Source organism: Penicillium malachiteum (assembly GCF_028827825.1).
Source record: "Penicillium malachiteum strain IBT 17515 chromosome Unknown utg000001l:1.0-8184562.0:1.0-8186909.0, whole genome shotgun sequence".
In the NCBI taxonomy this organism is placed as follows: Eukaryota; Fungi; Ascomycota; class Eurotiomycetes; order Eurotiales; family Aspergillaceae; genus Penicillium; species Penicillium malachiteum.
The window spans coordinates 6,931,164-6,954,961 of NW_026643094.1; the positions used below are offsets into that span (position 1 = coordinate 6,931,164).

General features: G+C 46.5%; 7 protein-coding genes across 7 annotated transcripts; 3 read left to right on the forward strand and 4 right to left on the reverse strand.

Moving 5' to 3' along the window:
- Positions 1-231: 231 nt before the first annotated feature.
- N7483_002565 (uncharacterized protein) lies at positions 232-2,905 on the forward strand (the record flags this gene model as incomplete). The annotated part of the gene is made up of 2 exons (XM_057086002.1): positions 232-889; positions 960-2,905. 2 exons carry the CDS (start codon positions 232-234, stop codon positions 2,903-2,905), a joined length of 2,604 nt encoding a protein of 867 aa, XP_056952151.1.
- A 2,878-nt stretch (positions 2,906-5,783) lies between these two features.
- N7483_002566 (uncharacterized protein) lies at positions 5,784-9,113 on the forward strand (the record flags this gene model as incomplete). Its single annotated transcript, XM_057086003.1, has 1 exon — positions 5,784-9,113. The coding sequence occupies one exon, from the start codon at positions 5,784-5,786 to the stop codon at positions 9,111-9,113; it is 3,330 nt and encodes a 1,109-aa protein (XP_056952152.1).
- A 73-nt stretch (positions 9,114-9,186) lies between these two features.
- N7483_002567 (Ty1/Copia family ribonuclease HI) lies at positions 9,187-10,737 on the forward strand (the record flags this gene model as incomplete). The annotated part of the gene is made up of 1 exon (XM_057086004.1): positions 9,187-10,737. The coding sequence occupies one exon, from the start codon at positions 9,187-9,189 to the stop codon at positions 10,735-10,737; it is 1,551 nt and encodes a 516-aa protein (XP_056952153.1).
- Positions 10,738-11,467: 730 nt separating this feature from the next.
- On the reverse strand, positions 11,468-12,015 carry N7483_002568 (uncharacterized protein; the record flags this gene model as incomplete). Its single annotated transcript, XM_057086005.1, has 4 exons — positions 11,468-11,494; positions 11,541-11,658; positions 11,742-11,810; positions 11,990-12,015. The coding sequence occupies 4 exons, from the start codon at positions 12,013-12,015 to the stop codon at positions 11,468-11,470; spliced, it is 240 nt and encodes a 79-aa protein (XP_056952154.1).
- Positions 12,016-12,471: 456 nt separating this feature from the next.
- N7483_002569 (zinc finger CCHC domain-containing protein) lies at positions 12,472-14,158 on the reverse strand (the record flags this gene model as incomplete). Its single annotated transcript, XM_057086006.1, has 3 exons — positions 12,472-13,005; positions 13,066-13,887; positions 14,147-14,158. 3 exons carry the CDS (start codon positions 14,156-14,158, stop codon positions 12,472-12,474), a joined length of 1,368 nt encoding a protein of 455 aa, XP_056952155.1.
- Positions 14,159-14,244: 86 nt separating this feature from the next.
- Positions 14,245-14,768, reverse strand: N7483_002570 (uncharacterized protein; the record flags this gene model as incomplete). Its single annotated transcript, XM_057086007.1, has 3 exons — positions 14,245-14,541; positions 14,595-14,669; positions 14,730-14,768. The coding sequence occupies 3 exons, from the start codon at positions 14,766-14,768 to the stop codon at positions 14,245-14,247; spliced, it is 411 nt and encodes a 136-aa protein (XP_056952156.1).
- A 1,424-nt stretch (positions 14,769-16,192) lies between these two features.
- Positions 16,193-23,739, reverse strand: N7483_002571 (type I polyketide synthase; the record flags this gene model as incomplete). Its single annotated transcript, XM_057086008.1, has 9 exons — positions 16,193-16,341; positions 16,406-17,072; positions 17,125-21,464; positions 21,537-21,758; positions 21,826-22,477; positions 22,558-22,920; positions 22,994-23,262; positions 23,323-23,467; positions 23,536-23,739. 9 exons carry the CDS (start codon positions 23,737-23,739, stop codon positions 16,193-16,195), a joined length of 7,011 nt encoding a protein of 2,336 aa, XP_056952157.1.
- Between the last annotated feature and the right edge of the window lie 59 nt (positions 23,740-23,798).

Below are 23,798 nucleotides of genomic sequence, written 5' to 3' on the forward strand. Positions count from 1 at the left end.
CGCTTGCTAACTACTCTACTAGCTAGCCTTTTTACAAAGACTACTTTCTTTGTCTACTTTCTTTGTTATTTCCTAGTCTCTTCTCCCCCTCACCCCTCATCCCTTCTTTTTCTTTTCATCCTCCTCAACTACTCAGTTTCCATCACTTATCATTCAACATTTATCATATTAATCGTGTCTGCTGTGTCTATCATAATGGACATATTAATCGTGTCTGCTGTGTCTATCATAATGGACACCCTAGCTGAGGGAACTGGGACCCTCCAAGTCTCATTCAAGAGCACACTTGATCTTTGTGGACAGCCAGTAAGGTCTATGGAAGAAGCTCTTGAGGTAATGAAGACGCTTGCCCCAGAAGAGGTCTATCCAGCTGCGCTTAGAATCCAGGACCACGCCCACTCATTCCTTAGCGAAGCAGTTAAGTCTCTAGAGAAGCTGCACGATTTCATCGAACAAGGCGAGTTTTGGAGAGAGCATGAAGAGAATGTGGAGGCATTCCACGACTCATGGAAAATCACGCGTGACGCGGTTAGAAGCCAGCAGGGTGTGGCCCGATTCAACAACAACCTCCTGCTACGTGCGAAGACACAGTGGGGTGAGGGCCAGGCGAATGCTCTTTTTCTCCGCATCAAAGGTGACACAATGAAGCGAAAAATCAGCAAATTCCTCACAAGCGGCATATCCTATGAGCATACACGAGCATCCATCAACAATGCATATGTGGCACGGAGGTCTACTCGCAAACGTGGAATTCGGCAAGAAAGCCGAATCATGCAGGCTGATCTAACCAATGCCTTCTTAAGCCAAGACACTACGCCCTTAGACCATAGTGTCTTACAAGGCTTGGAGCTAGGAATTGACATAGATGGGTTTGTGTGTCCAAGTATAGGTATGTATTCTTACCTATGAGCCTAGTCTAAAAGATGTGGTTTTAACCTTTAACCTTTAATCTTTACTAGGCTTGGTCTCTGAGGCGCCTACTACCCAGCCACCTACTCCTAAGAAACAACAAAAGAATAGCTGCCAAGAAGAAGATGATGATGATGAAGAAGAAGAAGGCCATTCTAGCAGCCAGGCTAAGGATAAGGAAGATCACAACAACAGCAGCAGTGGCAACAGCAATGATGAAAATGGCGACAGCGACAGCAATAGCAATAGTGATAGCAACAGCGATGGTGATAGTGAAGGTAGTGGTGATGCCGATGATGATTTTCAACCTCACCCACGGAAACGAGCTAAGCACACAACACCACCTATGTCTACATGTGGCTGTCCTCTCACAAAGGCTGCTCTCCAGCGTTTAATACCAGCTAAGAAAAATGTTGTACTTCCCACAGATACATTGAAGAAACAGGCTCTCAGAAAAATTGGCCGAGAAACTAGCAGCCCTAACGAATCCCACACCTTACGCTTATGCCCCGAACATACACATGCTCTCTGCAGGCAGCTAGGTATCTACCATCGTTTTGCTATTACTCAGGCTCATAGACGGCTTCTCTACCTTTACAAGAAGCTAGATTCATGGGACTCCGTGAGGCAGCAGCACCCTTCTTGGTTCAAAGGCAGCATTGGAAATCTTCAGTCTGGCTGGCGCTTTGAGGCCACTGCCCTACCACTAAGGCCAAAGGTTTCCAAACCAACCCAGATGTCATCCTTTACCTTTATGAAGCTATATAAACGATGCTTTGGCAAGGCCCCGCCCCCTGAAGCTATGCATATGGACCAGCAAATGAAGAAGGATGGTAGTGTGGTAGTCACTGGGCTCTTTAGTTGGCTAACAGAAGACCTTGACGGCCAGCATCCTGGTGGTATCCTGCCTATGATCTTACAGGAGTTTGATATGTATGACTGGCATTACCGTGCCCGTCCTGGAAAACCTCGAATTGGCTGGGCCCGGAACATGTGGTTTAGCTTGGTCCAGCAGCTTGTCCGGCAAGACCCTGCTTATTATGCATTCTATGTGTTCTTTCGGCCAGACCATGCTTGGCGACTAATCTCCTTTCCTTATTACACCAAGAGCACCTATCCTGGGGAATCTACGTTTTTTCGTCATATTGATGTGAATATCGCTGATTTCGTACGTACTGGACGTGGTCAGAATGCTTTACAAGGTAGTCTTGCACTATCTGTGGAGGATGACAACAACTGTACAGAGATGCTCCTTGGTATGCATCGGGATATCAGAGAATGGAATGACCGCCTTCGTCTCCGAGGCTATACAAAAGATGGCTATGTACAACAGATTCAGCCTACAATGTGGACTAAAGATGATGAGGACCACTTTGGCTACACGTGGTCTAAACAGAAGTGTACTATTGGAGATGTGCGCCTTAGCCTACCTGGCCTGCCACACGGCTCTACTGGCCCTGCTACTTCACGTCGCCTCAATATCCTACCTTGGTTTGTGGGTATTGGAGAAGACCACCAGACATTAGATGTGGCTGAGTCAGGAACTTGGGGTGACCTATCTCACTGCCACCGCAGTTTTTACTCTGGCACTAAGACCCCTTCAGGCTTGCCCAATAGCACTTTTGGAGGGCGTATGGACCAGATTTTCCCAGCAACTGTACGCCTTGGGCGGCTGGGTGCAATTTCAGATGCACTAGTTGGGCAGGTGCGCTGGGACGAGGTGGATGTACGAGAAGAGCTTGACATTTTATTTGGAGATGACGATGTGGCTGCTTGGGGTTTTATACAGAGGTGGCGGAAACACGCTCAGCAGCTATACATTGCTGCCTTTGAGAAGCTAGTTCTAACAGAACGTGCTGCGTTTGGGGCTAACTCCTTCTTCGAGCGTACCCAGCTTGGCCTTGATGTTACCCCTGTGTTTATTAAGGGTGGTTTTTACTGGTCTAGGTTTCAGGATGAGCACGAGCACGAGCACGAGCATGAGCATGAAGAATGAGGGTGAGCATGAAGAGTGAGGAATGAGGATGAGGGTCAGATGCTACAGAGGTAAATTTTGTGCACAAAAGCCTGTTAGTTTTTAATAGGAGCCTAGGAGACAGCTAGTATTGGCAGCCCACAAACTATTTTTTGTGCACAAAACCCTATGCTTCAGACGAATCCTACCTTACTTTGTAGGAGGTAGAAGAGAAAGGACAGACCAGGCAGGACGAGAAAATGGATAGAATGGTAGATTAAGGAGATTGAGTTAAGAATTGATTGAGCTAGTTAAAAAACGCTTTTCTTTGCTAGTTTCTAAAAAGCTGTAGCCGCAGTACCCAAAGGTCTGTAAGGGGAATACCCAAAAATACAACGCCAAGATGCATAATTTATGCTACAGCAAAATCTTGGCATGTTTGCTATGTTTGGGACCCAATTGGGTACCTATGGGTTGGGTTGGGTCCAAGGAAAAAACCCAAAACCCAGGCTTGGGTCTAAGTTTTGGAGCCAAACCCAACCCAATGTTGGGTTGGGTTGGGTTGGGTCTTGGGTCCATTGGGTTTTGGAGAAGTCTAGCTATCAATCTATCTTTATATAAGGTCTATGTTAAAGAAGAGAAATAGAATCGGAGATAGGGGCAAGCCCTATAGTAGTCTAGCTTATAGTAGGCTTTAAGTCTTAGATAATTACCTATTAATTATAATATTCACCATTCGTTCTGAGTAAAAGGCCTTAACCCACCGAAGTAAGACCTCTAGTATGCCTTAGGCTTACATCCTCTAGATTAGTCATTCTTTATATAAGCCATTATAGGCCCCTTTAATATCAAAGCTGATCAAGCTTAGTACTTATTAGCTGTGCCACACCGCATAGATTTATTCCTATAGAAACACTAGTACTTACTCTATAGACCACTATGTTACGGACCCACTACGGAGGGATCTCCCAGGAGCTACTATGACCCAATCAGTTGGCGGTCGGGCCAAGTACGGACGACCAGCCATAACGGACACACGGCCCAAGGGGGCGCAGGGCTACAGTGGTGCCTGAGGCACCAACAGGAAGCCGGATATGGCCTGTGGCTTACCATTGCAACATATACTGGCTATACGGGAAGGACGGTGTATGAGAGGCCACTCCCGGCCCCATGACACGTGACCAAGGATCTATTCCAACAATAGGTCCTGTCCGTTCAGCGGAACGGACCTGACCTGATACAGGAACGGACCTGTCCTGACAGAGGACAGGATGATAGGAAGGACTGGATATATAAGGGACGTTCATTACCATCATGTATTTAGTTCTTCGCGATTATTACTCTATTGTTATTGAGACCTACAGTACAGCAATTCAGATACTTTGATCACAGTCGAACCTTTGAAGACCAACCTCAAACTAGCTTGGGAGCTCACTCGTGATTCCATCACTCGTGACTGACTTGCTAGCGGACACCCTAATCAAGCATTACCGTGCAAGGATCCCTATAGACTCGAGCCCGTGTAAGGCCCAGCGACGGCGACGGTACAGTTGCAGGATAACGGCTTGCGGTAAGTAACACTTTGGAAGTGCATACTCACGTTGCTTGACAGCCGGTTCGTAACACACTACTTTCAGGCCCTAAAATAGCTCATCGGGAGTAGCCCATATATCTCTACCACGTATAAGATCCATTCTGTAACTACTAACTTAAGTATCTTTCCTAATGTCGTAAGGAGTAAGATCAGTCTCTATACTTTAGCAATAATATAATCTTCTTTATTTAGCTTCTTAAGTGGTATAATCTTTATATATCTCTACTATCTTAGTAATATACCCTCCTCTAGTAAGGCTTAGAATAGATTAAGGACTCTATACCTGACTGTAGGCCACGTTATCTTCTAAATAATTACTGGTAGGCCATCTTTACTAGGTACCTTCTATAACTTAGCCACCGCCAGTTACTACTCTATCTCCATCATAATAGCTAGCATTTCTATAGGTACTCTTTATAGTCTAGCTCCTTCCTCATCGATATTATCTAGTAAGGGGGGGAAGAACTTAGATAGTAACTCCTCCGCTTACTCCTTATGATTATAAGTAGTAGTTCCATTTACTCTTAGTAGCTACAGAATCTTCTTGAATACCATATCGTCTCCTAACTTTAGGTACTTAGTAGCTGTCAGCAATTCAGGCAGATTGTGTGCCTGGATTCCTGGGATGAAAAGTGGCCCTTTTTGATCCAAAGGTTATGCTGACTAATTCATCCCGCGATCAAACATTTCCGTTGCGAAATGAATGATATGGTTTTGATCTGATCTATCAGATCAAAGATGATCTTCTCTCGTCCGAGAAGATCCGCAACCCGAGCCCCGTTGTTAGGATCAATGGTTGCAAGATGAGATGAAAGGACTCGATTATTTCGGATTCCGTAGCCCTTTCGTCCCATATCCTGAGACCTTTGGTCTCATGTTTGTTTAGTCTAAAGTTCTATAAAACCTGATCTTACCCCTTAGCTAGTTTAGCATCGAATTCAATCGTTTTTGGATCAGTTGTATCTTTGTTTGATTCTTTCCTTCCATTCCATCCTAAGTTCGGATCCAGCTTGGTCGTATGTCATTCCATCTGATCCGTGTTGTCTGATCTTTTGGTCTTATCTTTACCCTTTCCTCCGAAGGGTTCCCTGTAGCTTGGTGCCCCTGTTCAGCTGACATCCTCTGCGTGACGTCATCACCTTTGGTCCTGTCTTCCCCACGCTGAAAGTTATGAGCCCGGTTACGCTACCAAGCTAGAATTAAGACGAAACGTTTTTTTTTTCCGTCTGATATCCCCCGTTTGATCTGAAAGATCATCTTGTTTTATCCTGTTTTACACCATCTTGTTACCCCTTATTTGTTGTTCCTTAATCTTGTCTTTTCATAATGTCTTCCAAACCTGCGACCGTACAGCTTCGAGTTCAGACCATTCTCACTACATCAGACCAATGGATCACGTGGTTATCAAACATTCAGGCAATTGCCAATTTGTCTGATGTCTGGAAATATATTGATCCGGAAGTTGCTTATCCCCCTCAATTGGGACCAAAGCCACAACTTCTTTCCGTACGAGATGTTTACCCGAACTACGACAAACCTTCAGACCAAAAACTTGGGACGAAAAGCGCCAGTGATCAGACGAAATCCTTTCTGTCTGAAGATGCATACCTTGCGGCGAATCCCGAGCAAGCCCGAACCTTCTTTGGCCTGGAAGGTCGAAGCAAACGTACTATCGATGATTGGAAAGAGACCAAACTTGCCCTCGATAATATTTTCATCACAATTCTGAACACCGTTTCATCTGATATCCGGAAGCTCTTTGGATCAGAGTCAAACAGTCATGTGATTATGAGATCACTATATGAGCGTTTTAATCCCGACTCTATCCTCCGAAGTCAGCGGATGGCTGATAGATGGATTGGTCTTCGTACCATCCCAAGATCAAACATCATGAAATGGTTGGACCAATGGGAATCGACCTATGTTGAGGCGAAAACCCTACAAATTGTTGAAATGGGAACTGAAAAGAAAGTTTGTCTTGATTTTCTCCGAACTATTACTGTTTTATCTGATTCTTTTGCTACACATTGGAAGTTTTCTCTGATGAATCTCCCTGATTCATCCGATCAAATCTCTTTTCTCCGATTATTGAGGATCTACCGAGATCATATCTCATCTTCGACTATTCGTCTGAACAAGTTCTTGTCTAATGCTACATTCAAGGGCGAAGATGACTCATCCCAGACATCGGACGAAAAGGAGAAGAAAAAAGGGACCAAACAGAGGTTTTCTGGTTCCTGCCCATGTGGAGAAGGCAAACATTCATTTGTTAATTGTCCTGTCCTAAATCCTGCCAAGAGACCAGATGGATGGAAGCTATCAGATGAAACTAAGACTAAGTTTGACACAGCGATGGAGAAGAGCTCGACCCTGAGAGCTGCGATGAAAAGAGCCAAAGAACGAATTTCTTCGGACCAAAAGTCAGCTGACCCTGTTGGATCAGCTGAAACATCGGACGAAAAGGGACATATGGTTGGGATGACTCTTTCATCTAAAAAGTCACCACTTGATGAGATGAAAACCCTTGCAGCGAGTCTGCCGATTTCGAACGCCACGAATCATGTGATTAGACCAAATGAGGTCTGGGCGTACGATACTGGATCAACATTGCATATCTGCAATAATATTGATCTTTTCTCCGACATTCAGCCTTATGCAGCTGATGTTTGCGTTGGAGATACGACGACACCGATAGTTGGGATCGGAACTGTTTTGGTCCGACCTACTGAATCTTTGGATGGAAAGCCACTAACCCTTCTGAAAGTGGGTTATTCCCCTGGTTTTCATCTGAACCTGATATCTGCATCGATTGCAGAACGTTCGAAATTGTTCCTGAATGGACGAAAGCGAACCCTTGAGACATCGGATGGAACGCCTGTTTGCCGTTTGAACCGAAGATCCGGTGTCTACCTGATAAGATGGGATGGAACAGCTGATGGTCTACCGTCTGACCTTTCTGCCAGCACACGAGTTGCTGTCAAACAGCTGACATGCCCTATATCCTCTGAAAAGCCCTTTCATCCGATGGAAGGCAAGAAAGACCCCATTGGTCTTAAAATTTCACATCAAAAATCGGAGGGTGCAACGATCCATGCACTTTCATCCTATTCTCGACCTGAAAAACCTACGTCACGTGATGTTTGGCACCAAAGACTTGGCCACATCGGACAAGAGACCCTTGACAAGCTTATCGGATCAACCACTGGAGTCCGGATCGATCAGAACTTGACATCAGATGAAACATGTGAAACATGTAAGTTATCTGATTCTTACCGACAGTTGTCACGTGTTCCGATCGAACGCCATGGCTATCCATTCGAAGCTATACACTGGGACTTAGTGTTTGTCAAACAAGGAATTGATGGGATGAAATATTTGTCACACTGTGTTTGCCCTGTGACGAAATACCAATTTGCGAAGGCAATCAGACGAAAGGTTGCATCACCTGACACTTTACATGAGATGATTGCACACATTGAGTTGCAATATGGGACGAAAATCAGACGAATCCACATCGACAATGATACGACGTTACCTAATTTCATCAAACACATGTCACGTGATGGGAGGGTGGTTGAATCTACCCCAATAGATCAGCCCGAACAGAACCCATATGCAGAACGCTATGGAGGCCTTATCGTCCAATTATCACGCCGTTTCATCCAATGTTCTGGGTTACCAATATCTCTTTGGCCCTATGCTGCCGCCTGCGCAGTATATGTGATGAACAGAACCCCGCGCCGCACTTTGGGATGGAAGACCCCTCATCAAACTTTGTGGGACCGATTGGACCAAAAGCCTGGTCATATGACTGAATTACCGGATTTATCCAATATCCGAGTGTTTGGGTGCAAGTGCTATGTACGGATCATCAATATTCCGCGCCTGGATAAGATGAAAGTACGAGCTCAAATTGGCTATTTGGTTGGATATGTTTCATCCAATATTTGGTTGATCTGGTTACCTCGAGGAAAAGTGATTAAAGCCCGTGATGTGGAATTCGACGAAACCTCTTTCTACAAACATCATGAAAGATGGGATGAAAAGGGTGCGCCCTTGTATGATGATTCGATGAAAGTGGTCGATTACCTGGATATCTCCGAATACACAACATTCCGGGATCAATTGGACCAAAGCGAAACATCAGATGAAAATGTGTTTGACACATTTCCAGAGAACCATGACGTTATGGGAGATCTGGACGAAAATGAGCAAGTATTGGATGAAAACAGTTCATCCGAAGAAGAGACTTGCGACGAAAAAGAAGAAGATCAGATTATTGGAGATCAACCGGATACTCCCCCGCAATCTGATAAAGAAGGATCACCTGACCCTAAGGATCCTTCTTACCCGAACTTACATCAGGCAGATAACAATTCATCTGATCTTAGACCTATGGGACGAATCGAGGTTCAGATCAATAACAATGGGATAAATCAAGATGAATATCCATTGTACGAACCACCTTATCATGACCGAGACTATGATATTGAGATGATTGACCCTGGTGCTTTGAAGAGATCTTTGGATGAAAGCCCTGATGATACACCGGATGAAAAGCGTGCTCGAATAGCAAACTTTTTACATGCCTACAATGTTGCGATGAAAAGCCAGCCAAAGAAAGTCCACGTGACAAGTGTCCCCCCCGCCGCCTGAATTTTGGCATTTGGTCGCAAGTCACCCTCATAAACGTGACTTCGAAGATGCGATGAAAGTTGAATTTGCCAAAATGAATCAGATGGAAGCCTGGGAACCAGTCAAAATTGAGATGATTACAGCCCAATGTTCAGATGAATGTGCTGAATCTGATGGACCAAAACGCTGTGCACGACATCAGATGATACCTTTGCGATGGGTCTTTGACTATAAATTGGATGAAAAAGGCTTTATTATCCGATTTAAAGCCCGATTATGCGTCCGAGGCGACATGCAACGATTGGATGATCAAGACTCAAGCACATCAACCCTTACATCCCGTTCTTTCCGATGTTTGATGGCAATCACTGCTGCGTTTGACCTGGAAACTTTTCAGATGGATGCTGTCAATGCATTCCTAAACAGCAAATTGGACGAAAAGGTTTTTGTCCAATACCCACCGATGTTCGGACGAAAAGGTTACTGTTTACGTCTGAAAAGAGCTGTCTATGGTCTGAGAATTGCAGGGAAGAAGTGGGAAGATGATGTCAAGAAGATGCTTTCCGCACTTGGCTTCATCCCATCTCCAGAGGATCCTGCACTATATTCGGATGAAAAGATGGTTATTCTTGTGTTTGTTGACGACTTTCTTGGCATTTATCCCAAGTCTGCTGCTCCACATGCAGAAAAGATGAGACGAAAGCTTAAAGAGGCTTTTGAGATGAAAGACTGTGGAGAACTCACCCAATTCATCGGAATTCGTGTGACACGTGATCGACCTACCAGACGACTTTGGATCGATCAAACATCTTACATCGAACGAATGGCTGCCCGATATGATATCCCGCAACCAAAACGACCCGCGTCGGCTCCGCTTCCGACAAACTTCAAACTTGATATTCTTCCATCTGATGTTGTTCGGTCTGATATCTCATATATTAGACAATATCAGGGGAAGAATGGATCAACCCTTTTTCCGGGTGTTTGGACGAGACCAGATATTTCTTGGTCTAACCAAGCCCTTGCCCGTGTTCTGACGAAACCAACCGAACGTCACATGACCGCTGTTGACCATTTGATCTCATATCTTGTTGCGACCAAAGATCTTGCAATTTGCTACGACGGACGAACCGATCCATCCCAACTTTTCAAGGTTTTCTCTGATGCCAGCTTTGCCGATAATTCGGACCGAAAGAGCACATCAGGATATCTTTTCACCCTGTACGGTGGCCCGTTTGATTGGTCGGCCCGGAAGCAACGAACGGTCTCAACATCAACTACCGAAGCTGAGCTTTTAGCCCTAGCTGCAGCAGGGAAACAACTTCTTTGGATCAAACGTTTCTTCCGATCAATCACCTTTGATCCGATGGTTCAGATGGAAATCTTTTGCGACAACAAGCCTACAGTTGACTTGATGATCAGATCAAAGTCTGTTTACACAACAAAATTGCGTCATGTTGACATTCATCGGCACTGGTTACGACAAGAAGTTCAGACCAAAGCACTTCGGATCAATTGGATCCCTTCATCTGAAATGCTAGCTGATGGTCTGACGAAACAATTCCTCCCACAGAAACACAGAGATTTCGTCCAAAGGTTGAACATGGAGGTTCCGCCTAGTTCTCTGACATCTATCACGGTGTGAAAGATGGGAGGGTGTGTCAGCAATTCAGGCAGATTGTGTGCCTGGATTCCTGGGATGAAAAGTGGCCCTTTTTGATCCAAAGGTTATGCTGACTAATTCATCCCGCGATCAAACATTTCCGTTGCGAAATGAATGATATGGTTTTGATCTGATCTATCAGATCAAAGATGATCTTCTCTCGTCCGAGAAGATCCGCAACCCGAGCCCCGTTGTTAGGATCAATGGTTGCAAGATGAGATGAAAGGACTCGATTATTTCGGATTCCGTAGCCCTTTCGTCCCATATCCTGAGACCTTTGGTCTCATGTTTGTTTAGTCTAAAGTTCTATAAACCCTGATCTTACCCCTTAGCTAGTTTAGCATCGAATTCAATCGTTTTTGGATCAGTTGTATCTTTGTTTGATTCTTTCCTTCCATTCCATCCTAAGTTCGGATCCAGCTTGGTCGTATGTCATTCCATCTGATCCGTGTTGTCTGATCTTTTGGTCTTATCTTTACCCTTTCCTCCGAAGGGTTCCCTGTAGCTTGGTGCCCCTGTTCAGCTGACATCCTCTGCGTGACGTCATCACCTTTGGTCCTGTCTTCCCCACGCTGAAAGTAGCTTTCTAGATATTATTGTTATCTACAAGAAACTTATTCTAGTACTTCTTCTTTTATTTATAGATAGTATCATAGTACTACTTCGCTGTATCCTAGGCTATATTTTCCAGCTAAGGTACTTTTCGCCCTACCTACCACTTAGCGTAAGCGTGGTTTCTCTAGTATATATATATATGATAGAGTTAAGTAAGGTTAGCTATCCACCATCGCTTTATGTACAGTAATGGTTTTACCCTTAGCGTTAGAGCATACACTACTTCTAACACTACCAATATAAGTCGATTGGTTTTCTACTATACTATACCCTCTAACAGAAAGATAGCTAGAATATTCTAAATCCTAGTATTAATCTCCTTCTATAGTATATTTTTTAGTAAGAGTTGTTCTTAGGGCTTTAGGCCTGACCATAGGGTATCGAAGATGGTTTTAATAGCATAGTAATCTAAGCTGTGGTCAGTTTTAAGTATTACACACCTAGTTATATAGTCTATTAGGTTTTCTAAAGCTAGAATAAGGTCGATAGTAGACTTGTAGTCCCTACTCTATCCTCCCCTATGCTATATCTTAGTACCTTATTTAAGTAGGTTACAGAGCATAAACTCATTTATAAGGTTAATGATCGGATCCACTTCCCCTTATCTTCCTAGCGATACCTTATCTCTACCCTAAAGTTAGTCATATCGGTTAAAGTCCCCCATAATCAAAATCTCCATAACTGCACCTATATCCTGTCGTACCTTAGCGATCGTATTGTATAATTAACTATATATATCGTCTAAAGCTAACATATTCCCTCCTTCTACGTAGACTAACACCATAAAGATTAGTCGCTCGGGGAGCCTAATTACCACTACTATAAGATCTGGGGACTCCACCAGGACCTACTCTGTTTTTATATCTTTATTAACCCAAAGCATACTCCAGATCGCCCATCTCCCTTCCCTCTAGATAGAGGGGAACCATCTTTATCCATTTATGGTGCCCCATCGGGGTGGTCAAGAGTTGTCCCTAAATTCTCCTTACCTAGGGTTCCTGAATCGCTAGCACCACTATGTCCTTGGTTTATTCGTCATTCATTAAGCTTTCATATACTACACCTTACTTTCTTATATTCAATTAGATTATTCGAAGTGTTTTATTCATAACGTGGTAGGTAGAGTTTTAAGTAATTCTTACTAAACGATTCATGTGGCCTACCGTATAGAATACACTTTAGAACCTCTTGATCGCAGCAACTATGTTGATGACCCTCTATGGCATATTTTGCATACTTCTGGGTCTTCTTGCATTGGAATACTTTATGACCAATCTCCTGGCAGTTATAACATTGCACCGGACGTGGTCGATGTTTAAAGGCTCTGGTTATCCCGGATTCCCCTCTAACATAGAAGTATCCGTCGGCCAAGAGCCTCCGCGCGTCAGTGCCTCTGGTGAGGTAAACAACCATTAACCCATACGGCTTCGCGGCCTCCCTACTACTAAGCCACTTAATCTTAGTAACAGTCGTATTATTTCCCTCACTCATGGCTTCAGCTGCTCCTACCAGGACGTCATGGTTCTCATCCAAAACCGTAGCCCTCTTGACACTATTAACCTTGACCGGGTAGAGCTCATCCCGTAGCACCCGGACTCCTCTCCCGGTCTTTTTTTCTGCCACTTTCTTAACCAGCTAGTGCTCGGCTTCATCGCAACACGCAATCCTGATCCGATTGGGGTCTCTTGGACTCACGGTGACCGCGCGACAGCGCCAGTAGGTGTGATCATCCATCGTTCGGATCTCTTTCTCAATTGCGGCCCTGATTGAGCCTGCGGATATCTTCTCATTTTCACTTTCGGCCATCTTCGAGGTGTCTATCGTACAGTATAAAGTTTCGGTGTAGGTGGTCGGTCTCGTGTTCAGCGTTGACAAGGTCCGTATGTTGCTTGGGTAACTGGTCGGAGGAGTGCGCGCGACATCTGCATAAGAGGGGGAGCTCAACGAAGCGGGGGCGCTGATCACCTCGCGTAAGGACTGAATCTCGCGCAGGATCTCATCGTGGTTATTCTGAGAGCATGGCTCGAGGTAGGGTTGCGGGATCGCGGGTCTATCTGCCAGGGTCTGTAACTCGTGTCGAACTTCTGCAAGGGCGGCATTAAACTGTTCTTTGAGGGCGGCAAACTCTTCTTTGACCTCTTGAAGCTCTACCTTGTGTGATTCATCTCGCAGTCTGATCTCTTTCCTGAGTTTGACAAGTTCCTTTAACAGCTCTGACGCGTTCGGGTCCTCGCTCTCTGTTGATGATTCCGAGGCTACCGGTTCACGTTGGGCCACCCGCTTGCCCTGAGTCTTCTTCTCCCGCTGAGAACGCGCGTTGCTTTGTTCGATGTCGAGTTCTTGCTCCTGGGCATAATTGTTAGGCGGTCTGGTGGAACGTCTCGGTCTCAGTAATCGCGGAGGTGAATTTTCGTGTTCGTTGCGGTCGGGCGGTTCAGGGGTTCGTGTCTCGGCCCGTCCCGTCATTTTCATGTCGCGCGTCGGTCGAATCTCGGTGAGTCGTTCTACCTCGACCTCCTATTCAGATACAGTAGTTTTCGACTCTACGGTACCCTCTCGTGAAATTATATCAACAGCTGATCCCAGACCGTTACCGCGGAGGTATTCTTCGCGTTACAGTAGAATTCGAAAACAGATTACCCCTCGGACACACAGGCTTTCTTTCCCAGCACCCCACTCGGGCTGCGCTAAGCTGAATTGGGTCAGAGAAAGTCTCCACTATATTTCCTTGATATATTTCTTATTTCTGGTAGATCACCTAGATTACCGTACATACGGTTTCCGGCATTGGACAGACCCTTCATGCCGGGAATGCCCTGTGGCCATACATATTTTCGGGATCATATAATTTTCAATGAATTTCATGAGAAAGAATTAATCAAAGGGAAATAGGGCAGAGTTGTCTTCCTCGGAGACAGATTTGACACGCTGCTCCTTGATTGCGGCATCTTGTTGTACTTTAGACTTTGTTGGTTGTGAAAGACGTTTTTCGGTGGTGGAAAGTTTTCTGTACGGATCCCCGACAGCCACATTGTGGAAATCAACAGCATTAAAGACAGGAGTACCGGATCGAGAGGTTCTGTCAGGATGCCAATGTGATCCCCGAGGCTGGATAGCGTCGTTTGCAGTGGCTGAATGAGCATAATCGCGGTAGGAAAGGGTGGCCCGACCCTTTCAACAGTCAGCGCATAAACACCGAATCAAAATACCCTATGGATAATTACCCCAGAGCCAATTGATCCTTCGTGCGGGATTTTCCCATATTTGCTGAAGTGACGTTTTTCACTTTCAGACAATGGCTTATAAATGTCGTTAGTGGCTTCGCCTTAAGGTAGAGAGGGGGGGGGGGTTGTTCTTACTTCGGGACGCGACTCTCTGCGTCCTGGCTCTGCCTGCATTCTGAAATGAGATGAGAACTGCTCTTAAGCGAAACTTACAGTATCAAGGACGGGCATATCTATTCATTAATGTATTTAGCTCATAAGCAATAAGTATGACGTTTATCGACACGTGACCGATTGGTCATCTCTGAACACGTAATCAGGGTCGAAAAGCATGTACCAATGGTATGGGTCACGTATGTGCACTTGTCTGGTATTCTCTAGTCTTCACCACAGCAGTTTAACATGTGGTATGCTGACTAATAAACTTGATTACATGATCCATTATTCCGACAAGTAGCGGAAGGGAGATAGTCATTACAGTAGGTACCGGAGAATGTAATGGGTAATTTTCTCAGTGCGAAATTTAATGCTGCGCTTTATCTAATACCGTGATATTGGGTATAGTTTAATAACTATCGTATTTCACAAGCAGGTCGCGCATACAAGCGGATCGCGCACCCCTAAACACCATAGTAAATGCGATAAATTACAACTTAGTATCTCAACGACAGTGGTCTATAGGAACTTTTCCTTTCAGTGTAGTTCTTTTTATATGATATTTAGACACTTTAGGGAGTTTCGAGAATTTTAATGAACTCATGACCGCAATATATGTATATTTTCCAGTTCAATGGTGTAATTTTTATTAATATGATAATATAAGTATTTGATTTTTTGAAATTGGTATAAAAGTCTCAGAATTCTTATCGATGTTTATCGGTAAGTACTGGAACTGATTATAAATACAGTTGTTGAGATATCATGGTAGTAAATATCGCATTTACTATGGTGTTTCGGGGTGCGCGATCCGCTTGTGCGCGACCCGCTTGTGAAATACGTTAGTTAACGTACTTCACTACCGAGTGACGCACACTACCGAGTGGCGCACCCCCAAACACCATAGTAAATGCGATAAATTACAACTCATTATCTCAACAACAGCAATCTGTGGGAGCTTTCCCTTGTAGCTGAGTTCTTCCAATATGATATCTAGATATTTTAGGGAGTTTCGAGAATTTTCATGACTTGATGGCTTGGATATATATATCTTACTGGTTTAGCGATGTAATTTTCGGTATCGTGATAAAATAAATGTTCGATTTATACGAAATTCACATATGCTTTTCAAAATCTTTATCCATGTTTATCGGCTAATGCTGGAACATGTGAGGAATGTTATTGTTGAGATATTAGGGAAGTAAATATTGCATTTACTATGGTGTTTGGGGGTGCGCCACTCGGTAGTGTGCGTCACTCGGTAGTGAAGTACGTTAGTTAACTAGTGCGCGGTGCTCCATTACGTAACAGTCCTCAACGCAGGAAGGAGTGGCAGAAGGAATATGGCATATAGATATACGACTGCTATCCAAATATTTATTTTACTTTTTCCAACCCGTAGCGAGACCGTAGACCATAGTCCCTCACGTTCTATACCGTATTTATGGAACAGTAACAAACGAGCTTTGCTGGGCAATCTTTTCCGACAAAGCCCTGACTGACTGCGATCCTAAGAACTCGAACGATGACAACTCAGCCCCCATCTCCCGTGATACCCAATTTTGTACTTCTGTTGCTTTGAGAGAGTCCACTAAAAAGATCAGCGATGTTATTACCACTAAGGGAACTTGAAATGGAAAAAGATCAGTGCTTACCGCCTAATGCTGGGAGAGCCAATTCTGTGTCAATGGAGTCAGCTGAAGCAGTCATCGCATTGGCGAGATACTCCTGCATTCCTTGAATAACGATCTGGGTGGCCTCATCAATAGATGCCGACCTCTTGAGCAAGCCACTGGTCCGCAAAACGCCTTCGTCTGTCTCGGAGGGGAGCAGGCGAACCCGATGATCGAACTTGCGGTCGTAAAGCCACGACGCACCTCCATCACGAGGCAGAGTGTCAGTCATCCCCGCAAGGACTTGCGCAGGAATAGACACCTGCCGCTGCAAAATTAGCTGAAGAAGTGCTTGCAATTCGTCTGTGAGAATTTCTGTCCCTTCCAAATGGCTATATCGCCGACGACGTTCCTCGGGTGACTCGGAAACATCGCCAACTCCGCTGGCGTCGGGAACAAGACCGATGTTGATACTATTTCCAGGGAGCCCATGGGCTTGTCGCCAGCTCATCAGATCATCCATGTATGAGTTGCCGGCGGAGTAGTTTGATTGACCCATATTGCCAATCACACTAGCAACAGATGAAAGTGTGACGAAGAAGTCTAGTCCTTCGTTCAGCAGGAGGTGGTGCAAATTGAATGTTCCCAAAATCTTGGGCTGAGTAGAATTTTTCCATTCCTCGAAAGACATCTTCTCGAACATTGAGTCCTTCAAAACGTCAGCTTGCCCGTGGGCCTTTAGGAGAAATAATTTTGCTTACCTGAAGCACTGTTGCGCACTGTAAAACACCCTTGATGTGCCACTGGTGCTCGCGGGCTTCTGAAAGCAGTTGCTGAATATCCCCCTCTATAGAAATGTCACAGGGCACGATATCAACACAGCAACCTTTGCTGCTGAGCTCATTAATGGCGGGTTTTAATGCATCTTGAACGGTTCCGGAGCGAGAAAGGAATACAAGATGACCGGCTCCATTTTCAACAAGTGTGGTAGCCAGTGCCAAGCCCAGAGTGCCGAGACCTCCGGCTAAAATGAAAGTATGCTCTCGGGGTAGAGGAACAGGAGCCGCTTGCAAAGGCTCAATCAGTACCTCACCAGGTCCATCGAGGTTGATTGCCACTCGCGATCCCGTCTTTAGAGCGTGGTCTTTTGCATCACTCCAATCAGCAACAGAAAAGACAGCCCCAGCTTGAAGGTAGCGGTGCGAGCAGAGGGCCGTCGAAGCTTGACGGAAATAGTCGTAAGCTTTCTCAGGCTGCTTTTGCAATATGACGTTCAAGTTGAGAACGGAGAATGTACAAGACTTCTCAATGAAAGAGTTAGGCAAAGGTGCTGCTTTCATTTGGCCACTGATGTCAAGAAAGTGGCCCCCGTAGGCCAAAGTGCTAGCAGCAAGACGAGCAGGTCCGCCACTGACACACGAAACAACGGCAGTAATACCCTTGTCATTGGTCATACGCATAACTTTGGTATCAAGACCACCGTGGATGCTCATGATGTGATTGGGTGGAATGTGATACTGGGAGGCAAGTTCGTCGCGCTCTGCAGTACTTGTTGTTGCTACAAAAATTTGGACCCCCGGGATCATTAGCGCACAGTTCAAGATGGCCCGCAATGTCTGGCTAATGGATCCGACAACGAGAATCGAATCGTTAGGACCGAGGCGAGTTGTGTCAAACAGACTGATATAGGCCAGCGTGTATGCTAAAGGTACTGACACTGCTTGCTCAGGAGTGATTCCCACTGGCAGCCTCATAACCGCTGAAGCAGGGACTCGCAGGCGGTTTGACAAGCTGAGCCCTGACTCAGCACTAAGGGACAATAGTACAACAGTATCTCCCACCAGAAGATTCCCTTTGACCATACTTCCAAGCTCCCTGATGGTACCGACAGCTTCGACGGCACGCAGTAGTGCCTCAGGACTAGAATTCACAGAGCTTCCGGCCGGGCTAATCGTCTGTATTTTCAATTGAACCTCCACGTGATCTTCGGGGAGGGCAGCGGCCAGAGCTGAATCTTCCGCCCAATAAGCGTGCTTGGTGTCTTGAGGATCCATCTTGAATTGCAAAGGTCGAGTATCATCAACCAGGCAACTCATAGCTGGGCGCGGGCCATGTAACAAGGTATTAATAGCCCTATCCACCTGATCAGCAGCAACCACTCTTGGCACCATGATTCGGCCGTCCTGCAACCGGTACTCGAGGTCGTGACTCGACCGAGTAAGAGGTGCTAGTGTCATTTCCATTACTTGAAGTATCCCTTTAGCCAAGAAATTATCCCTGACTGCATCGATTTGGTTGAACTGTAGCTGGGGCAAAAGTGTACCGCGTTTCTCGTTTCGCAAAGTGCGCAGCAGACCAGTGGTTGCACCAAATCCGGCAGCACTGGCATCCATCATCGGAGTTGAACATGGCGAGACCCATAGGATATAAGTGGCATTTAGCAGGGCCTGAAATTGTGACATGGAGCTGGCAGTCCAGGAGGACACCCAGGGTCGCTCGAACTCTAGCAAGGATATGACCATCTTGCCGGCGAGATTGCCAATCTCTTGCAATTCAACATGTCGTATTTCAACATCCAACGTGGCAAATGTTTGCTCCAAGCTGGACTTGAGATTCTCTTGCAAAGGCGTCGAGTCTGTTGTGAGCAAGAATATGGTCGAATCAAGAGATACAGGGCCCATATCACGAGATGCCAGGACGAAGTCACCGTCTTGAGTCTCACCCGTAAATCTCCAGCCAAGTGTGTTTTTGATGTTTTTCGAAGCATCCTTATCGATGGAAGAGGTGCGGAGTGCCATGCATCCGTCTGGTTGCGCGACCAAGGAGATTGACGAAAGACTGGCTTCCATATCTGAGGAGTTCCAAATACTCGGGTGGTCTACAAAGACGACGTCAAACTGCTTGTCATCAAGCGCAGCTGGAGTGAGGTCTTGCATTGTTTCGATATGCTGCACCTGTGCACCGGGCAGGAACTCTCGAAGCTCGATAATTTGAGACTCCGTCGGCGCATCGGGTACCACAATAATGACCATGAGCTCCTGCAAGGACGGGCGCTGCCCAACACCTGGCAGAAATGAATGCAAACTTTTCATCACCTCGCTGCTCTCACTTGAGGGAGTTATGAGAAGCGCTCGAGCATCACCGTATACGTGGCAGACACCCTGAACCCAGTCTGAAAGTTGGCCAGGTTGGGTTTGGCTTGCTCCCGCGCCGCCAGATAAGATCGGATGCGCTGCCCAAGAAATAGATGAATAGCGGCTCATACTAGTCTCACCCGTGCCTGCAGCGGCCTTTTTGGCCATCGGCACGCGACCAAGCTGGATACCTTGCAAAACTACACTGGGATGGCCCCATGAAGGATCGGAGGCTATGGAGTCGGATCGGGATGAACCTCCTTCTTGGGATCTGGTGGTCGTGTGGATGGTGAACCGATCGCCTGATCGGAGATCCAAGCTAGTTGGAAGGTAGAGCCTATCAACGCCGATCGGAATATTGGCATTCTGGTTGCTAAGCCCATCCGAGCAAGAGAGAACTGCTGCTTGTAACAGGGCATCGAGAGAGGTGGGATGCATAAAGTATGCGGATTCCCGTTCATAGGGCGCCGTTCGCTGCGTGTCTGGTACAATTCCGTCAATCCACAGTTGACACCCACTCTCGCAGAAGGATATGTTAGAGATAGACCTGAATGTTGGGCCTAGTGTAACACCTCCCGTGTTGGAGAGCCACTCGTAGACGTCGTCGGCTTTTGTGCAGGGAGCAGCAGCTTGTCTATCTCTACCCTCCTCGATAATCCGACTCCAGTCTTGAGGACCTATCGGCTTACCACTATCGTCATAGTGTAGATTAAACGCACCGGTCGCATGCTTGATCCAGGCCGCATCTTTGGGCAGGGAGAAAATCCCAAATGCAAACCAACCGGGAACAGTAGGATGCGGTGCCACGTGCAGGACTGTTTCAAGGCCGCGATCATCATCCGGAACGACAACACCTTGTAAGAATCCAAGATCGTTGAACTCAATTGCTTGAAGGGACCTAGAGGTCTCCGCAAGCTGACGTGCAGCCTCGGCAACCATTGAAACCATGCCGGCAGCTGGAAGGATGATGGAGCCGGCGACCACGTGATCTGCTAGCCAAGGCATCTCAGAAACCCGCAGGAAGTTGCGCCACTGTGGCTCGAGATCATTTTGATAATCCCACGGAATACCCAATAGATCATGACGGGGTTCTTTGCGCTGACGGAGTCGAGTCGAAACCAAAGGCTCATGCCAAAATGAGGATTGGTGATTCCAGGGGTATGATGGCAGGTTATGCACTATCTTTGGGTCTGTGGCATTGACGCTCAAATTAACAGACGCTATGTCGATGGCTGTGCCGATGCTCCAGAGGAGGCCCGCCACCTGGAGACCAGTCTGAAGGGCGTTTGTGTTCCGCTTTACCAAGGCTTGATATGGAAGTGTGATCAGAGTCCCATCAATAGACTGCAGAGTCTGAGTGAACGGCCCCTTAAGTGCTTCGTGTGGGCCAAGCTCGAGGAAGCCACTCCATTTGACAGCTGCTGCGCGGCGACGTCCTTTGCGAGACTCGGTCATTGTAGCCAACTGCGACACAGCAGACGCAAATTCCACTGTACTGACCATGTTGCGTACCCAGTAGGCAGCACCCAGGTCTTTCGCGTGTACTGGCTCTTTGGTGACAGATGAGAACATAGCAACTGTACCTTGGCGACCCTCTTTGGGTTCAATATCCTTTAGAGCTGCTTCGTAATCATCAGCGAGGTCGTACATGTGTGGAGAATGATAGGCCGTCTCGACCCGCAGTTTGCGTGCAAAGCATTTATCGTCTTGAATTTTCTTCTCCAGCAGATCAATCTGATCGACATCACCTGACAGTGTGATGCTTGCTGGACTGTTGACGCATGCTATAACAACGGATCCAGATGGAACGTCGGCAAGATACTTCTCAGCATCCGTAGGTGAGATTCCGGCAGCAAGCATGCCGCCTCGTCTTCCATTCTGGGCAATTCGTAGAGACAGCACGCCCCGGAAATATGCAACGCGGATGGCATCCTGGTGAGTGAGGAATCCGGCTGCATATGCCGCTCCTATTTCATTTGTTAACAAATTAGCACGTGACTTTCCAAGGTTTGGGGACAATGAGCAGAGAGATTCCTTACCTATCTCACCACTGGAGTGGCCTATGACCGCTCGGGGGTGCACCTGCCAGCTGGCCAAGAGATCGACCAGGGCGATTTGTAACGCACAACAGATTGACTGACTCCGGTCTGGCTGACTCATCCTTGAGGAGGCGGCGTCTGCCTTGATTTCTTCGATCAGATCCCAGGTGCATCCAATATTGGACAGAATTTCCTGACTACGTGCCATGCTCTCTGCAAAGACTTGAAGTTTCAAGAGACTTTGGCCCATGCCCGCCCATTGTGCTCCTTGACCAGTAAAGACAAATACCAGGTTGGAATTCGTGCTCCGACTCGCTCGGGGGGAATTCCGGTAATCCCTTCCTCAACACCTCACAAAGCTGTGACTGAGAATCAGCCACTGCAAAGCTGCGGAAGGGCAGTTTGGAGCGGCGGATACCCATAGTATGGGCAATACTCTGCAAAGATTCATCTTGGCCAGCATCAAGCCGTGTTTGAAGAAATGACGTCCATTTGGTGGCCATCCGATTAATACCGGCCTTGTCATATGTGGAAAACACAACAACCTGTGGGACCTTTCCTGCTGATTCCGAAAGAGGCTCCTCAACGGACCCCAAATACTCGGAGGCACTCTCAATGAGTGCATGGGCATTAGAGCCACCAAAACCAAATGAGTTGATGCTGGCCCTCTGGGGAAGGTGAGAGGGCCAGGGTATATACTCATTACTTAGTCGAAGCTTCCAATCGTCGAGAAGAATCTTTGGGTTCACTTCAGAAAATCCGGCATTGGGAACAAGAACACCCTTTTCCAGACAAAGTACAACCTTGATCAGACTCGCTACACCAGCTGCACCTTCCGTGTGTCCCATATTGCTTTTCACGGACCCAACATAGAGGGGTGGATCATCAGCAGACCGGGCCGCGCCGAAAGTCTCCCCAATGGCCGACAGTTCAGTTGGGTCCTGGGGTCAATGCAAGTTAGTATCGTTCCTGACTAGCAGACAGCGTTATGAAGGATGATTTTGTTCTGGTATGTACTCACACCAATCTCAGTACCAGTCCCATGGGCTTCAAAGTACGCGGTATCTCGCATAGTCGGAAGGCCTGGCCCATAAACAGTCCGGATCAAATCAGCCTGTGAGGTACGGCTTGGCATGGTGATACCAGGAGTACGTCCATCTTGGTTTACACCAGTGGCGCGGATGACGGCGCGGATGGCATCTTTGTCCTTCAGGGCTTTACTGAGGGGTTTTAACAGCAATGCACCAAAGCCCTCACCCCGTCCATAGCCATTTGCTTTCTTATCAAAAGAATGGCTAATACCATCCGCACTTAACATGTGCATATAGGACAGTCGCTGTGTGAAATTTGGATGAAGGATGAGACTAGCACCCGTTATAAGAGCCTATTTGTTTGCCAGCGGCCTTATTAGTCGTACGTTTCCAAATGCGCCGGGCCATACCGTGGAGGGGACGTACCGTATCACACTCATTTGCCCGCAAAGCCTGTGTGGCTAGATGCAAAGCCGTCAGACTAGAGGAACAGGCTGTATCGAGCATAACACTGGGGCCCCGCAGGTCATAAAACCAGGACAATCGGTTTGCTAGCATAGTCCTTCCGTTGCCAGTTGCTGAGTTGTGTGGCATATCATGCATATCACAGGTTGACAAGAGTTCATAGTCATTTGTCATACACCCAGAAAATACTGCAGTTCGGCTACCAGGAAGACTTTCCATGGGTACACCACCTGTACGATGTTAGTCTTAGATATTCTTTCCCTCATGAGGAGATCCTGATTTAAACATACCATTCTCAAATGCTTCATATGCCACTTCGAGCAGTAGCCGCTGTACTGGGTCCATGCCAGCTGCTTCTTTCGCAGTGATGGAAAAGAATGGGGCATCAAAGCGGGAAGGATCTTCTTCCAAGAAAAATCCACTATCATGGTTGATCTGATTTTATACTGTTCAGTTTCAATCCACAATCCATGGATAAATTGACGGTCGGGGTCGTAACTTACAGATCCCTTCCGATCGTGACTAGGGTGGTGCCACCCGGATGCTTCATATCGATTCGGTGGCACCTTGCAATGGCCTGTTCGACCTTCCCGTATCATGTTCCAGAAGCCTTCCAGAGACGAGGCTTCCCCTGAGAAGCGACAGCCCATACCAATAACCGCGATTGGCTCAGGGCCTACAATTTCCTCTTGCTGTTCCTTGGACATATTTGCTCTAAAAGAAAACTATTGGTAAACCTTTATGTTCGTAGTGAAATAAAATAGCT